The 17,101-nt window shown below is 52.7% G+C and overlaps 1 protein-coding gene across 2 annotated transcripts; it reads left to right on the top strand.

The window, feature by feature from the left end:
* Positions 1-2,260: 2,260 nt before the first annotated feature.
* Positions 2,261-15,736, top strand: ATP4A (ATPase H+/K+ transporting subunit alpha; the record flags this gene model as incomplete). Of its 2 annotated transcripts, none has more annotated exons than XM_081107885.1 (22): positions 2,261-2,272; positions 2,375-2,515; positions 2,603-2,662; positions 3,266-3,469; positions 4,577-4,690; positions 4,924-5,176; positions 5,468-5,736; positions 6,596-6,794; positions 7,168-7,277; positions 7,360-7,494; positions 8,134-8,326; positions 9,043-9,218; positions 10,291-10,427; positions 10,515-10,638; positions 10,761-10,929; positions 11,021-11,175; positions 12,522-12,645; positions 13,033-13,178; positions 14,438-14,571; positions 14,922-15,023; positions 15,114-15,205; positions 15,382-15,736. In XM_081107885.1, the coding sequence occupies 22 exons, from the start codon at positions 2,261-2,263 to the stop codon at positions 15,408-15,410; spliced, it is 3,078 nt and encodes a 1,025-aa protein (XP_080964011.1). In that variant the 3' UTR covers positions 15,411-15,736. The 2 variants fall into 2 exon arrangements, with proteins under 2 accessions (XP_080964011.1, XP_080964010.1); XM_081107884.1 differs by having other exon boundaries at positions 10,515-10,665.
* Between the last annotated feature and the right edge of the window lie 1,365 nt (positions 15,737-17,101).

Below are 17,101 nucleotides of genomic sequence, written 5' to 3'. Positions count from 1 at the left end.
ATTTAAAGATTTCTGCTTGGTTGGTCCCTGTGGTTAGGCTGCTCAAACTGCCGTGTCTGCCCCTGCGTATGTTCCACCTGCCTTTGTTTTCCACTGGCCCCCTGCCCTGTCTGCCTGCAGGGGCTTCAAGCTCACTTCTCTTAATAGTGCCTCAGTCTCTGCATCTGTGACATAGGTCGTGGGGTTCCCTAATCTGCGCAGACACAACCCCATATCTGCCTCAGGTTCTGGGTACTTTGGGGGTAGTGGGCTGGGGGCCAGGGTGGCAGGGCTGGAGACAGGAGGGGCACCTGAGAAGATTCCAAGGGCCCTCCCCGTGCACCAGGTTTGTTTATGAACATTCCCAACCCCCGGGGTGAGATGGATCCTGCTCAACGCTCAGAAATATTTGTGTGTCCAGGGAATGTTCCCGGTGTTATGTGGATATCAGCAAACACAACCTAGGCCCCGTCTTCCTTCTAGTACAACAAGGTCATCATCAAACAAATAAAAGTACAATACAATGTCATGTTGGGATAAGGGGTGTGAATTAAGCAGGGCGAGTGGCTGGAGCCTGATGGGAGTGCAATATACAAGTAAGGACTCTCTGAAGAGATGGCATTTGAGCTGAGAGCTGCAGGTGAGAAAGAGCCATGCAGATATCTAAGGAAGAGTAGGAGGCAGAAAAAGCTGCAGGTGCAAAGGCCCTGGGGCAGGAATGGCCATGGTCTCTTATAAGTGCAGCAAGGAGGCCACTGAGCCAGGAGAGGTGAGCTGGAGCCAGATCTCATAGGAATGATCGTGCTGTTTATTCTGAGAGAACAGGAAAGCCCCTGGAGGGCTGTAAGCAAGGGAATGACACAAACTATTTTACATGTGTGTCCCGGAGAGATGAATGCCAGTGGGCAAGTGGACACATTGTAAGGGGCAGTCAATGTGACTGTGATCTGCCTCTCTTTTGGGTTTCCTGTGGCAGACTGGGGATCACCAGCTTGTGGGGGCGGGTATGGGAAGGAGCTGGGACTGCTTAACAGCTTTGACTTTCTTATGTGACCTGCCCCAGAGGAGAAGGACATCACCAAGGCAATTACCTTATCAGAAAAGGCACACTTGCCCCTGGAGAAACGTTTACCCCTGAGGCCCAAGCATGAAATATCTGGACTGGACCCACCAGGCAACCAGTCCAGCCTCTCATTGGTGCCCACAGAGGTCCCTGCCTGGGGTATTGGAAGTCCCCAGACCTAAACCTGGCACCAAGCACCAAGTACAACATCAATCCAGGACCCTTGGTTTCCCCATGTGGGCAAGTTGGGGTGGAGACAAGGTAATGATTGAAATGTGTGATGGCTAAAGCTGGATGTGTGGAGTACCTCTAGGAATCCTCCTTGAACCTCTCTGAGCCTCAGTTTCCCTCTCTGCACAATGGGAATAATAGTGGCATCTTCACAGGGCTTTATTTCAAGGATCCATGAGGTTACATGTGTGTAGTGCCTGGGCATACCTTGCCCAGGTGAAGTTTTGGGTTTTCCATTGCTGATCCCTTATGAAAACCAGGCTCCAGGGTCCCACGTGGGCTGGAATCCTGTTCCTGATACTTGTTACAACCTTAGGCCAAAGTTCTTAACCTCTCTGTGCCTCAGTTTCCTCATTTGTACAATGGAACATAACTTTATAGGGCTGTAAAGAGGAGCTAATGAAACATTTGCACAAAGCACCTGGGGGAAGCCCCCCCCACAGTAAGTACTCCCTAAAGGACAGCCAGTGTAGTGACTGTTGGGAGCACCCTCCCCCTCCAGGTGTGGCACAAGCAGTATGTTCTAAAAATGGACACTCTGCAACCAACCTATTTGATTCTGAGTTCTGGCTCTTTCACACCCTATCTTGGGAACCGTGAGAATGTGACTTCACCCCTTTGTGCCTCAGTTTCCCCATGTATAAGGCAAAGTAAAAATAGTTCTCACTTCAAAGGGTTGTTGTGAGGTTAAGTTAGCACACGAAAGCACTCAGTACAATTCCTGGAATATATGTTTGCTATTTTCTTGTTACTATGGATATTCCTATTGAGTCCCTGACCTCAGTGGCAGGTTGTGATGGGGTCTGGGCAGGTGGGGCAGCCCAGTAAGGAATGCCTGAACTGCCCAGGCCTAGAGGTCACCCCAAGGAGCCCTGTAATCAGCTGTAATCAGGCAGTCCTGCCCCACCTCCTCCTTCCCTGGGTATATCTGGGCTGGTCCAGATTCAGGCTCTGTATTGGCAAAGGAGGGCAGCTGCACTGGAAATCATGGGAAAGGCAGTGAGTGGGGTCTGGGGCCAGGGGTTGGGGGTGGGGAGGGTTGGAGGTTGGAGGCAGGGGTTCTGGTGGGATCTGATGCCTGCCCTCTCCCCCTGCCCCCAGGAGAATTACGAGTTGTACTCAGTAGAGCTGGGTCCTGGCCCTGATGGGGACATGGCAGCCAAGCTGAGCAAGAAGAAGGCGGGCAGTGGAGGGGGCAAGAGAAAGGAGAAGCTGGAGAACATGAAGAAGGAGATGGAGATTGTGAGCATGGGGCTGAAGGGCTGGGTAGGGGGCTGGGGTGAGGGCCAGTGAGAGCTGGACAGTGAATGTCCTGCCCCCACCACACAGAATGACCACCAGCTGTCAGTAGCGGAGCTGGAACAGAAATATCAGACCAGTGCGACCAAGGTGAGCTGGGGGCAGAGGGAGCAGTGGGTGAAGAGATGGGTAACGGTGAAGAGAGAGAAAAAGGAAAAATGCATGAGAGAGAGAGACAGAGAGAGGGAGAGAGAGGAGGAGAGGAGAGGAGAGGAGAGGAGAGGAGAGGAGAGGAGAGGAGAGGAGAGGAGAGGAGAGGAGAGGAGAGAAAAGAAGCAGATAAAGAGCAACAAAGAAAGAGGCAGAGAGATGGGCAAGAAAGAGAAACAGGGTAGAGGCAGAAATACAGAGGCAGGAATACAGAGACAGAAAGTTGAGAGAGAGAGAGAGAGAGAGAGAGAGAGAGAGAGAGAGAGAGAGAGAGACATAAAGTGTGGAAGGGGAAAGGGACAGGAACAGAGACAAAGATAGAGAAAGAAGGAAAGAAAGAAAGAAAGAAAGAAAGAAAGAAAGAAAGAAAGAAAGAAAGAAAGGAAGAAGGAAGGAAGGAAGGAAGGAAAGAAGAAGGAAGGAAAGAAAGAGGCACAAGGCAGATGAGGGGGGGCAGAGGGAGGGAAACAGGGGAAGGAGAGACAGAAGAGTGTATGGGGAGAGGAAAGCCCTTAGCAGCCACTGCCACCCCCCTGTCCCCAGGGCCTGTCTGCCAGCTTGGCTGCGGAGCTGCTGCTGCGGGATGGGCCCAACGCGCTGCGGCCACCAAAGGGTACCCCAGAGTACGTCAAGTTCGCACGGCAGTTGGCAGGTGGTCTGCAGTGCCTCATGTGGGTGGCTGCTGCCATCTGCCTCATTGCCTTTGGCATCCAAGCCAGTGAGGGTGACCTCACCACTGACGACAATGTGAGTGTCGGGTACTAGGGGGACAGACACTGGACACGGGGTCCTAGAGGACAGAGAACATTAAGCATGAGACTCAGGACACCAGGGACATAGGGTGGGGATGCACAGACACAGAAATGCAGCTCCAAGACATGCTCATGGAGGTGGGGATCGACAGACCCAAGATCACAGGAGACACAGCAGATAATGTGTCTCAGATGTGGAGGACATAGTTGGGGATACAAAGGTTAAGAAATGCAATACTTAAAAGTTGGGGCTGGGGAAATGGAGGACATGGGACAGATCAAGGACAGAGGGCACAGGGGACATTGGGAATAAGGGACAAAAGACTCAAGACACAGTACATGGAGAGACATAAGACATCAGACAGGGAAACACAGACACAGAGACTATCGAGATGGAGGAAAGAGGACATTAGATATTTGACAGGGGTCAGAACAAGAGACATGGAGATTTAGGGACATGTGACATTGAATGTGACATTGGATGGGGACTCATAATTACATAGACATGGAAGACACTGGGCATAGAAACTTGGAATTTGAAACCTGAGACTCTTGATCGTGAAGTTCACGGAATATGAAGCAGAAGATTGACAGCACACAGGCACATGGATACGGGCCATGGGCCACAGGAACTATTGTGCCCAGGGGACACAGGTGATGCCAGGCAGATTATGAAAACAGAATAGGAAACGTGGAGCACAGGAAATATAGGCTGTGGGACTGTGAGGAGACACATGGCAGAGGACATGTGGAATGTAAGATTGGAGAACACAGGAAAAGGGGACCCATATGACCTAGGTACTTGGTGACATGGAGCACAAGTCACAGGCTATGGGGACATGAGAGACCTAGGATTCAGGGGCCAGAGAATATGGGATACACAAGACAATGAGAATTTGGAGCCGTTTAAGGTGGATATGAGGAATATGAGGATGGGAGACAAAAGCCACAGGGAATAGTGCATAAGGGTTCCTAGTAGGTGGGGAATATTCTGGTGGAAGTGACCCTAAGAACACCAGGGGACCAGGGTACAGACCGGTGGCCTTGTACAGGGAGCTTCCAGCCTCTACTCATAAGCTGACTCCCTCACCTCCGCCCCCAGCTGTACTTGGCACTGGCTCTCATTGCTGTGGTTGTGGTCACTGGCTGCTTCGGCTACTATCAGGAATTTAAGAGCACCAACATCATCGCCAGCTTCAAGAACCTTGTGCCCCAGGTGGGTCCCACAGCCCTTCACCACTTCAGATTCCAGAGACTCCAGACCAGCTCAGGCAGGCTCCTGGCATCTGTGTGGCCCCTCCCTTTAGGCCCAGCCTGCCCTTTGCCCTTGGCCTCCATCTGTCCCTATAGGTCCTCAACTCACCCCCTGTTCACCTCCCCACAACTCCATTGCACTCAGCAACTTCAATCTCACCCATTATCCACAACTCTGGTGTCCCTGCCCCACAGCAAGCAACTGTGATCCGAGATGGGGACAAGTTCCAGATCAACGCAGATCAGCTTGTGGTGGGTGACCTGGTGGAGATGAAAGGTGGCGACCGAGTGCCCGCCGACATCCGCATCCTCCAAGCCCAGGGCTGCAAGGTGGACAACTCCTCGCTGACGGGAGAGTCGGAGCCACAGACCCGCTCCCCTGAGTGTACACACGAGAGCCCACTGGAGACCCGCAACATCGCCTTCTTCTCCACCATGTGCCTCGAGGGTCCGTGAGGCCCTTGCCTGCCCACCCAGCTGACCACGCTGCCTCAGCACCCCCTATCCCTACCTCCATTGCCCTTCTTCTGCTACCTTCTGAGACACACTGCCTCCCATTTCACATGACCGCCACCTCTTTAAGTCATACTACCTCTCTAGCTCCTGTTATTGCTACTCTCTTCCCAGGTCACACTGCCTCCACTGCCTTACATTACAGCCCCCTCCTTCAGTTCACGCTGCTGTGCACGCCCCACTGCTGCCCTCCCAGCCCTGAGTCACCCTCTTGACCCCACTGCAGGCACAGCACAGGGCCTGGTGGTGAACACGGGTGACCGTACCATCATTGGGCGCATCGCATCACTGGCATCTGGAGTAGAAAATGAGAAAACACCCATCGCTATCGAGATTGAACATTTTGTGGACATCATTGCAGGCTTAGCCATCCTCTTTGGCGCCACATTTTTTGTGGTGGCCATGTGCATTGGCTATACCTTCCTGCGGGCCATGGTCTTTTTCATGGCCATTGTGGTAGCCTATGTACCGGAGGGGCTCCTGGCCACTGTCACGGTGAGTTGGGGAGGCAGAAGGGCGGTCCATCTGTCCATTCATCCAGGCTTCCCTCCACCATCTCCCATCTTCCTATCTATCTATTCACCTCCCATCCTCCCACCCATCTTCTCATCATCCATCTTTCCCTCCCACCCCCCATCCCTCCACCTATCCATCCAGTCAGCAAACATTCCTGAGGCTTCTGTGGGCCATGTCCTGTGCCACATGCTAAGGACTCAGAGATGAAAAGGCAGGGTCCTTGACTGAAGGAGGCTGAGGCTTGAGGGTGTGGACAACCTTCAACAGTCAGTTCAGAGGAGGCTGAGGGAATGTTCATTTTCTTATTTTGTTGATTTGTTGATCCTTATCTGAGTATATATTTTTTTCCATTGCTTTAGAGAGAGTGGAAGGAAGAGGAGAGAGATATGGGGGTTGAGGGGGGGAGAGAGAGAGAAACATTGATGTGTCAATTGGTTGCCTCCCGCACTGACTGCTGCTGGGGATCGAACCTACATCCCAGGTGCATGCTCTTGACTGTGAATTGAACCTGTGACCCTCCAGTGCACAGGCCAATGCTCTGAACCACACTAGCCACATTTCTCATTTTAATTGTGTTGATAAGTGAACTTACAGAACCTCGGCTAGGGCAGCTTACAGAGTGGCCTGGCTCTGTTTATCTGGGTGAATTAGGGAGGCATCCCAAGTAGGAAGCACAGGTTGAACAAAAGGGTGTAGGCAAGAGAAAGCCTGGGTTTTGTGGGGGAATGCTGCATAATCAGTACTGTGGCTGGGGTAAGGGATCCCCAATGCCAAGAGGAGGGAAGTGGGCCTGGAAGCAAAGACTCGTCTTCAGGTGGCTTTTCTCACCTTCACCCAGGTCTGCCTGTCTCTGACAGCCAAGAGGCTGGCCAGCAAGAACTGTGTAGTCAAGAACCTGGAAGCAGTGGAGACACTGGGCTCCACGTCAGTGATCTGCTCTGACAAGACGGGGACCCTCACTCAGAACCGCATGACTGTGTCCCATCTGTGGTTCGACAACCACATCCACTCAGCTGACACCACGGAAGACCAGTCAGGTTTGGGAGTGCGAAGAGACAGGGCCTGGAGCAGGAGGGAGGCTTAGATGGGAGCTCGGAGGTTACTGAAGAGAACCTGGGAGGGCTATGCATTCATGGAGAGGAACTCCATCCAGATGGGCCCAGAGTCCAGGGCGGGGCTTGGTATGGAGTCTCAGGGGACTCTCAAAGGAGACTCCACACTGGGTCTGAAGAGAAGGCTCCGTCTTGGGGTATGAGGGAGGGTTTGGGTCCCACACAGGTCTGGAGAGGGGAATCCTGTCCTAAATTGGGGGAGGGGGGTTCGGTTGTGATGTGGGAGAGCGGCCGCTCTGTGTCTGGTACAGTCTGGTGTAGTTGCCTCGCGGCCCCAGCCTGGACGTCTGTCCTCCAGGGCAGACGTTTGACCAGTCCTCGGAGACATGGCGGGCGCTGTGCCGCGTCCTCACCCTGTGCAACCGAGCTGCCTTCAAGTCGGGCCAGGACGCGGTGCCCGTGCCAAAGGTGAGAGCCGGGAGACTTGGGGGATAAGGGGAGCCGGGAGCCTGGGACAGCCCGGCGCGCACCTGACGCCCTCCGCTCCCAGCGCATCGTGATCGGGGACGCATCAGAGACGGCGCTGCTGAAGTTCTCGGAGCTGACGCTGGGCAACGCCATGGGCTACCGAGAACGCTTCCCCAAAGTCTGCGAGATCCCCTTCAACTCCACCAACAAGTTCCAGGTGCGAGCCCACCCTGGCCGGCCCCCACTGCCAGCCCGCCCACAGCAAGCCCGGCTCACTGTAGTCTCCACCCACATTCGGGGCTGGCCTGCGGCCCGGCTTCGCTGTCTCCTCCCTCTCGCCCGGCTCCCTTCTCGCCCACCTCCAAAGCCCACCGATGGCCAGGCCACGCCCAGCCCTTAGCCGCGGGCTCTTCGCCTGCTCTCTGCTGTCAGGACTCCGACAGGTGCCAGACCAACTCCGGCGCTCAATCAGTCCATTCCCGGCACCCAGGCCCGTAACTACAGCCGCTCCCCAAACCTCCGCCTCTAGCGAGGACCTGCCCAGCCCCTACCAGTCAGCGATGGGGAACCTTTTGAGCTCGGCGTGTCAGCATTTTGAAAAACCCTAACTTAACTCTGGTGCCGTGTCACATATAGAAATTTTTTGATATTTGCAACCATAGTTAAAGAAAGATTTATATTTTTGATATTTATTTTATATATTTAAATGCCATTTAACAAAGGAAAATCAACCAAAAAAATGAGTTGGTGTGTCATAGTTTCTCCATCACTGCCTAGTCACCCTAAGGCTCTTCGGTCAGCCCCGCCCCCTTCCCTCTACACGCGGCCCACTACACCATCCGCTGATCGCCTGCAGCTGTCCATCCACACCCTGGAGGACCCCCGGGACCCGCGGCACGTGTTGGTGATGAAGGGCGCCCCTGAGCGTGTGCTGGAGCGCTGTAGCTCCATCCTCATCAAGGGCCAGGAGCTGCCCCTGGACGAGCAATGGCGTGAGGCCTTCCAGACGGCCTACCTCAGCCTGGGAGGCCTGGGCGAGCGCGTGCTGGGTGAGACGGCCAGGGCAGGGTAGTGAGGGGAAAACTGGTGTGCAAGAAGCTAGCACAGAGCGAGGCCAATCCTCCCTGCCCTTTCCTGGCTGACTGCTGACCTGCCCCAGTCTACACTCTCACCTTTGTTTCCCCCTATTTCACTCCTGATCTCTGCCTATGCCCAATTCCTACCTTGACTCAGCCTCTCCAGACCTGTCCTCACTTGGACCTTCCCTATCCTGACCCGACCTTTGACCCATTGGTTTTCCTAGCTCTTGCCCCAATTGATGATCTGCCTTTGCTTTCACCTCCACCTTTCAGAGTCCTCCTCTTGACCCTTTGACCTTCCCCAATCCCTACCTCAGCTCAAGACTTTCCCCAATCCTTGTCCTGACCTCTGAGACCTCCCCCAATTCTGTCCTGACTCCTTAAACTTTCCTAACCCCTTCCTCGGCCCTGGAAGGCACAGACCTGTGGTCTAATTCTGGAGTTTTCATTTCACTTGCTGTGCAATGACTGGCAGGAATTGTCCCCCTATCTAAGCCTGTTTTCTCATCTGTAAGAGGAGGATCCTAGTAGGCTCACAGGGTGGGTGTGAGGATGGATTCAGATAATGTGAATGAAGGGTGCAGCACAGGGTCAGGCATCACAGGTGCTTGGTGCAAGGGGCCTGGCCTTGCTAGCAAAGGGTCCACTCAGGACTTTTTCTCTGACTTTTCCTATTTTCTGATCAGGCTTCTGCCAGCTCTACCTGAGTGAGAAGGATTACCCGCCTGGCTATGCCTTCGACGTGGACGCCATGAACTTTCCAACCAGTGGTCTGTGCTTTGCGGGACTTGTGTCCATGATAGACCCGCCCCGGGCCACTGTCCCTGATGCTGTGCTCAAGTGCCGCACAGCAGGCATTCGGGTATGCCACTTGGGAAAGGACCAGGCAGGGGCAAGAACGGAAGATGGCAGTATTTGGGGATGAGGAACCCTGTGTTATCTGAAAATAGCTTGAATCAAAAAGGGAATATATTGGTTCATGAAACTAAAACTTCTTGGGAATGAAGCTTCAGATATAGCTGCATGCAAGTGTTCAGTGTCATTAGGAATTTGCCTTCATGTGCCAGCTCTCCTTTTCTCTCTGCTGGCTTTATTCTCAAGCAGTCCCTCCATTTTGGTAGACAAACATGACCATCCCCCAGCAGCTCCAACTTACCTGTTCAGCCGCCCACTCTTTCTGTGCCTCTTTTGCAGTTGTACTAGACTGGGTCACATGTTCATCCCTGAGTAGTCACTGTGGCTGGGGGATAGAATACCTTGGCCAGAGACCTCAACTACAAGCTGGGGGGAGGAGTGATTCCCCAAAGACAAAGCAAGGGCGGGAGAGCCAATGCTGAGCAAGCATCACTCCCAAGTCTTTCCCATGGTCTGGAGGACCCTGTAGACCTGAGCACAGTTACTTTTCGAAGCCCATTCCTTAGTTCTCTACCTCTTGTTCACTCCTCTCCAGTCATCTTGGCCTGCCTGTTGTTCCTCCAATAGTTCAGCCATGTTCTCACCTCTCTCATTTTGCACTGGCTGTTTCCTTTGCCAGAAACACTCTTCCCCCAGATTTCTATGTGGCCAACTCTTACCTCTTTCAGGTGTCTGCTCAAATGTCACCTTCTTGACGAGGCTTTCTCTGGACACACTTAAAATTGAACCACCACCCCCCCTTTTTTTTTACCCAACACTTGCCATCCCCTTTGCCCAGTTTAATTCCCCCTCCTTTTAACATGCTATATCATTCATTTCTAATTAAAAAATGTTCTGTCTCTCACACCACAATGTCACTCCACGAAGACAGGGATTTTTGTCTGTTTTGTCTCTGCTACTTCCAAGGCACATAGCAGGTGGTCACAATTGGTTGAATAAATGAATGAGTATATCACTAGGAAAGACAGCAAGAATGGGCTGATATGAAGGAGTCAAGGGTCTGCTGGTCCTTTCCACAGGTGATTATGGTGACAGGTGACCACCCCATCACAGCCAAGGCTATTGCGGCCAGTGTGGGCATCATCTCTGAAGGCAGTGAGACAGTGGAGGACATCGCTGCTCGTCTCCGTGTGCCTGTAGAGCAGGTTAATCGGAAGTAAGCCCCCTTCAGTCCTCCCCATGGATCTTCCCAGGCCCTATCCAGACTGAGGGCCCAGTGATGCCCTCCTACCTTCCTCCCCAGGGATGCCCGTGCCTGTGTGATCAATGGCATGCAGCTGAAGGACATGGACCCATCAGAGCTGGTCGAGGTGCTGCGCACCCACCCTGAGATGGTGTTTGCTCGTACGAGTCCCCAGCAGAAGCTAGTGATTGTGGAGAGCTGCCAGCGACTGGTGCGACCTTGCTGATGGAGGTGGGCAGAAGGGCTGGGCTGGCCCTGGGCTGGCCTTTCACTGACCACCTGCCCACCTCCACCCATTCCCTGCAGGGTGCAATCGTGGCTGTGACAGGGGATGGTGTCAATGACTCCCCAGCCCTGAAGAAGGCAGACATTGGTGTGGCCATGGGCATTGCTGGCTCAGATGCTGCCAAAAATGCAGCTGACATGATCCTGCTGGATGACAACTTTGCCTCCATTGTGACGGGCGTGGAGCAGGGTCCGGGCTGGGTCAGGGATAGGGGCAGGCAGTATGGGCACAGGAGGAAGTGTTCTGCGAGGAGGCTGAGGTACCTACTGTACTCTCATAGGCCGACTGATCTTCGACAATCTGAAGAAGTCCATCGCTTACACATTGACCAAGAACATCCCTGAGCTGACGCCATACCTCATTTACATCACTGTCAGTGTGCCCTTGCCCCTCGGGTGCATCACTATCCTCTTCATTGAACTCTGCACTGACATTGTGAGTTTATAGCCCCATGCCTCCTCCCACACGTGGCCATAGACGTATGTCCATAGTTAGACATGATGGGTAGAGACCACCACATTCACTCTTGGAGATAGACAGGCAGGAAGGTAGACACAGACAGAACTACACACAGGTAAATGCTTAGGTAGGTATGGACAAAACCCATGGACATAACCCATGGACACACATGGACTCAGATACAGATACTCAGATAAACAAAAGTATTAACAGATACAGATGTCTGGCTAAACTTGGATCATAGACAGACATCTCTCAATAGGTATGGGCAAATAGATACCATCAGATAGACTCAGGCAGACAGATATGAAAGAGCCACAAATGTAGCCAGAGGCTGGCCATATTGACATGTTTATTCAACAACTTACATAGTGCCTAGTCTGGACGAGGCACACATTAATTTACTTTTTCCTCATAGCCACTCTATGACATGGGCTTTATTTATCACCCTTGTTTTACTGATGAGCTCATTGGGCATAGATAGGTTGAGTAACTTGCCCCAGGTTACACAGCTAATAAGTGGCACAGCGGGGATATGAGGCCAGGCAGTCAGATGCCCCAGAGCCTGTGCTCTTGATCAGTACACCCTGCTGCCACTCTGTAGTCACACACATATGGGGTGGAGCATGTTTTTTCCTGCCAAGATCCATTTGGATATTTACAACATTATTTGCTTAATATAATTTACTTAATACAAGTTATGTTGCTATGAAAAAAGCTCCTAGACTTATTGGATTTTGAGTCCTGCATAAGGTTGCCTTGGCAGGGCCAGACCAAATGGTTTTGTGAGCCTCATATGGCCACGGGCCGGACATTCCCCACCCCTGGATACAGAGAAACAAAGATAGTGACAGACATAGAAGCAGGGACACAGAGTCACAAAAGCAGAGACACAGCCACAGAGAAAGATACCAGAGACGGGGACAAAGAAACAAAGTAAGAGAAGAAAAGAGAGAGGCCCAAGACTAGAGTACCCCAGAGTAAAAAACAGAGACAGAGAAGGAGGAGGCAGCAGTAAGGGAGGAGACAGATACAGAAATGGGGAGAGACTATGTAATAGTGTAGACAAATGCACATGTTCTGATAGAGATGGACAGCAGGACATATGTGGACACAGATGTGGAGTAGATATGCCAACACTCCTGACAGGGGCCAGCTGGACCCGGACTGTTCAGGCAGGTGTGGCTGTGTAGTCACTGCAGGTCTTACCTCCTAACCTCAGTCCTATCCCTGCTCACCGGCAAGGGGGAGGAGAGCTCCAGAGAGTTGGGGACTGGGGCCCAGGAAAACCCTTAACCCAGGTTGCTTCTGCTTCTGGACAGTTCCCATCTGTGTCCCTGGCTTATGAGAAGGCTGAGAGTGACATCATGCATCTGCGGCCACGGAACCCGAAGCGTGACCGATTAGTCAACGAGCCCCTGGCTGCCTACTCCTACTTCCAGATCGGTGAGTTACCCATGGGGCTGGGAAGCCTGGGGCTCTCCTACAGGGCTGCTCACCTGCCTTGAGGTCTCTAACTGAGGCTCTGGCTTGTTCTGGATTTTGGTGTCTGCATTTGATCCTGGGTCTCTGTCATTCTGAGTTTTATCTGTACATAATGGTTTCTATGATCCCGTGTCCCTTCTCTGCCTCTGTTCTCTATGATCCTGTCTCTGGGTTGTTGCCTTCTTCTGGCAATTTTGAGGTCTCTGGTGTCTCTGTCACTCTCTGTGCTGTCTTTAGTGTCCTTGTCAATCTCTGTGTCTGTCTCTCCATGTCTGCTCATGTCATTCTCAAGTCATCATTTCTGTGTCCCTGACTCTGTGTTTCCATCTGTCTCCCTGCCTCTCCCAGGTGCCATCCAGTCATTTGCTGGCTTCACTGACTACTTCACGGCCATGGCCCAGGAGGGCTGGTTCCCACTGCTGTGCGTGGGGCTGCGGCCACAATGGGAGAACCACCACCTACAAGATCTGCAGGACAGCTATGGCCAGGAGTGGGTGAGTCCCATGACTCCCTTATTTCCAATGCCACCAATCTAGGGTGAGGTACACATGCAAACTGAGCTCAGCCAGAGCATCCCAGACACCCAGACTCCCTGCCAGTTCTGGGGCAGAGGGCCTTTCTTTACTGTATCTTGCTCCTGATGATCCCAGCTGCAGATGGGTCCTCTCCCTGCCCTAACAGTAACACATCATCTCAGGTGTGGAACCAGGCCCCTATTCTGTTATTTTTCCTGTAGCACTAACACAGAGCATATGCATTTGTGGCTGACTTTAATGAAGGTCTGGAGCACAGAGGTCAGACCTGATTGGCAGGTGTGTTTAGCTTGTCCTGTAGAGTTACAGATCAGGTTATTTCCCTTAAACATTTACTGCCATGGTTAAGAATGTAGACCTTAGGAGCCAGACTGCGTTAGATTCATATAGTATACCATGTTCCTCACTGTGGTGTAACCCTGGGCAAGTTGCTCTGACTCACTGTGCCCATTTTCTCACCTCTAAAGTGGAGAGAACACTGATGTCTACCTCAGTGATGTTCAGTGTGGCCCCTAGACCAGCAGCATCAGCATCACATAGGAACTTATTTGAAATGCAAATGATCAGCTCCTACCTCAGACGTCAGGGGTCAGAAACTTTGGGGGCAGGCCTGGAATCTGTTTTAACCAGCCCTTCTGGGGTTCTGGTGCACACTGAAGTTTTGAGTACCGCCAATCTACCTCATGGGAATATTGGATTAAATGAGATAAAACATGTGAAACACTTGGAACCTGCAGCATAGGAAGTGTTCCCCACACAATGAGCTGGTATTAAAAAGTTATATTGAAGAAATGAACTGAGTAGTGACTGCCCCTTTAAGTGCTGTTCCCCATAGGCCTACCTGGTCCACTTATATTTGCCATCTGCCTGGGCCCTGGAATCACAGGACTTTGCAAATCCTGCCGTGGAATTCCAATTCCTTTTCCCTAGGTCCCTTATTTCGGGTGCCAGGAAATTCTCCCTTCCTTCTTTCATTATGAAAGCAATTGGATGACCTGTCACCTACCCATGCACTGACACCCAAGCTCTGCTAGACCGTTTCTGCACCTCACACTGTGGGGTCCTACAAACCTAGCAGATCCTGTGCCTCTCCTTTCCTCCCATCGTAGGCTCTGATGCAGGGGAAAAGGCAATTAAGGGTCCCTGGCCCCAGCCCGAGTACCAGGCTGGCTGCAGAGGCTCTCCCTTTGGGCTCAGGCGGCTTTTGTTCCCCGTTCCAGACATTTGGGCAGCGCCTGTACCAGCAGTACACTTGCTACACCGTGTTCTTCATCAGCATCGAGATGTGCCAGATCGCTGACGTTCTCATTCGAAAGACACGCCGCCTCTCTGCCTTCCAGCAGGGCTTCTTCAGGTGTCCCCAGCCCTGTCCTCAAGCCCTAGTCCCAACTTCCATCAGGTCCTGACCAGGGCTTACTGCAGTCAGCGAACACCAGCACCGAATGTACAGATGTGCCAGGTGCTAATATTCCTTATCGATAGCTGGTCGGTAGCTCCCACCATGTGCCTTTCAGCTGGCCCCTCCATGTTTCATCAACTAAAGGGATGATGCTGATAGGCCAGCACTGTTGCGGAGGGGCAGACCACTCCTGTGTCAAATGTTTAGAACATCTCCCTGCTGCTAATGGCATCTGACCCCCAGTTCCTAAAGGCTTTGTCCTGAGTCCGGCAGTCTGAGCCTGTTCTACCCTGTGCCACCCGCAGGAACAAGATCCTGGTGCTGGCCATCGTGTTCCAGATCTGCATCGGCTGCTTCCTGTGCTACTGCCCGGGAATGCCCAACATCTTCAACTTCATGCCCATTCGGTGAGGGGTCATGAGGTGTGACAGAGGGATGGGCATGTGGGACACAGACTGGGGATGGCCCTCACCTTGTCATCTCCCCTGTGCTTTCAGGTTCCAGTGGTGGCTGGTCCCCATGCCCTTTGGCCTCCTCATCTTCGTCTATGATGAGCTCCGGAAACTTGGAGTTCGCTGTTGCCCAGGGAGTGAGTGTGGAGACTGGAGGTCTGGGGGTTGGGGGCTCAAATGTTCTCAGAGCAGCTGTCCGATCTTTGGCCTTCAAACTTGACCTCCAAATCAAACTGCCACAACCTCTGAGACCCTGGCCCCACCTCCTGACCCCTCAACACTGAGAAAACACAGTCTTTGTTTTCTCTCCCAGGCTGGTGGGACCAGGAACTCTACTACTAGAGGGACTGCTGTCTTCAAGTCATCCCTGCCTCTACCACAGACAGGTTGGGGCAAGACTCATGGGACTGTCTGGACAGTCACCAAAACACCTGAGCGAGCAAGAGTCCTAGCCTGACCTGTGTCTGTTCCTGTGTAGCCCATGGCACCCCAACCTGGAAGGGACCCTCCCTACTGCCCTTCCCCATCCAAAAGGGGCCCAACTTCTTGGAGGAAGTCCCTAGGCCCAGTCCTCTGAGCTGGCCCGGGGAAGCCCCCATCTGAGGGGGGAGGTTTGATGGGGAGGAGCTAGTAGCTCCTGTGAGGTGGGGTGCCTGGGGGCTCTTCTTTAAAACACACTTGTGTCTGCGTAATAGTAATAAACCAGCTCACAGTGACTGCTTTTTAATTTGGTGTGGCACCATCTTAAGTGGTTTTCATGAGCCCCTCTGGTCCCACAATCCTACAACTTAGGGAATATTTGTTCAGGGCTGTATCTCCAGTTCCTCAAACACAGCCTGGCACACAGTAGGCACTCAATAACCCTTCCTTGGGAAAATAAAGTCCCATTTCTTTGCCTAGGGTTAAAGCACTTAATGGTGAGTTGGATGTGACCACAGGCACCCTCCAGAGCACTCTAACCACTCCACTAACCTAAACACTACCTCTGGGCTCTCTTTCTCAGCACCCATTCTCCCTCTGGGGAGACTCCTCCACACGGTGTCAAAATCTTTTCCATCTCAGGCTGTCCCCGCCCTCCAGCCTTCACAGGTGTCTCCAGTCTGACTCCACTTACTCATTCCTTTGCAAAGCAATGGGCATCCCAACCTACTCCTGGGATTATAAACTCACAGGCTCCTCCTTACACCCTCACTAAAAGTTAAGCTTCCAACTGCCAGAAATTTCCATCCCGGGCCTTCCACCTCCCTCTGGCCACACTCTTTCTTGTCTCTCTTCCCCTTTCTCTAATGAGTCTCTCTGGCTAGGCCCCTGGCTTCTCCCTCCTCTTCCTCACAGTACTCCTGCCCACATCTCAGTTGTCTCTGCAGTGTTACCCGCATCTGTCTCTAGCTTCCCCAGGCATGTCTGAGGGGACCACTGGTCTCTGTATCACCCTCCAAACCTGCTCCCATCCGCTGTCCCATCAGTAGGTTCCTCCTCCTAGGAAAATGTGATGAGACCTTGGGAAGGGCTCTTCACTCCTTTCTCATCTGTCATTTCCGCAATCCCCCCACCACACAGAAAAAAACAGGCTGTTGGTCACCACCTCCACTGCCTATAGCCACTCTCCTACTTCCACCATCCCTGTCCTGGTCCAGTCCTGATTTTCTGGCCTCAGTCTCCCCACCCAGTGGCCACAGAAATCTTCCCAAAGCCAAATCTGACCCTGTCTTCCCCTCACATAGAACTCTCCCTGGTTCCCCATTGTCCCTGGTCAATTCCTCAGCCCAACCCTCAGAGCCTTCTGGGATCCAGACCCTGACTTCTGTCTCACAAGTCCCCTTGGACTTGTTCCAACCAGTTAGGTTTGATGGAAAGGGAAGGCCCTGACTTCAAGGCCTTTATACAGGCCTTGACACCTGTTTTCTCCTCTTTGCCTCACTAACTCATCTTTCAGGTCTCAGCTCTTCCAGGGAGCCCCGCCTGCCCCGCCCCCCTCCTCCCCTGTCTGGGTCAGCTGGCTCCTTTGGACCACCACTGTTTTACCATCACAG

The sequence above is a fragment of the Myotis nattereri genome (genome assembly GCF_964212035.1).
Source record: "Myotis nattereri genome assembly, chromosome: 15".
NCBI lineage: Eukaryota > Metazoa > Chordata > Mammalia > Chiroptera > Vespertilionidae > Myotis > Myotis nattereri.
This window is presented reverse-complemented; position numbering and strand designations above follow the sequence as displayed.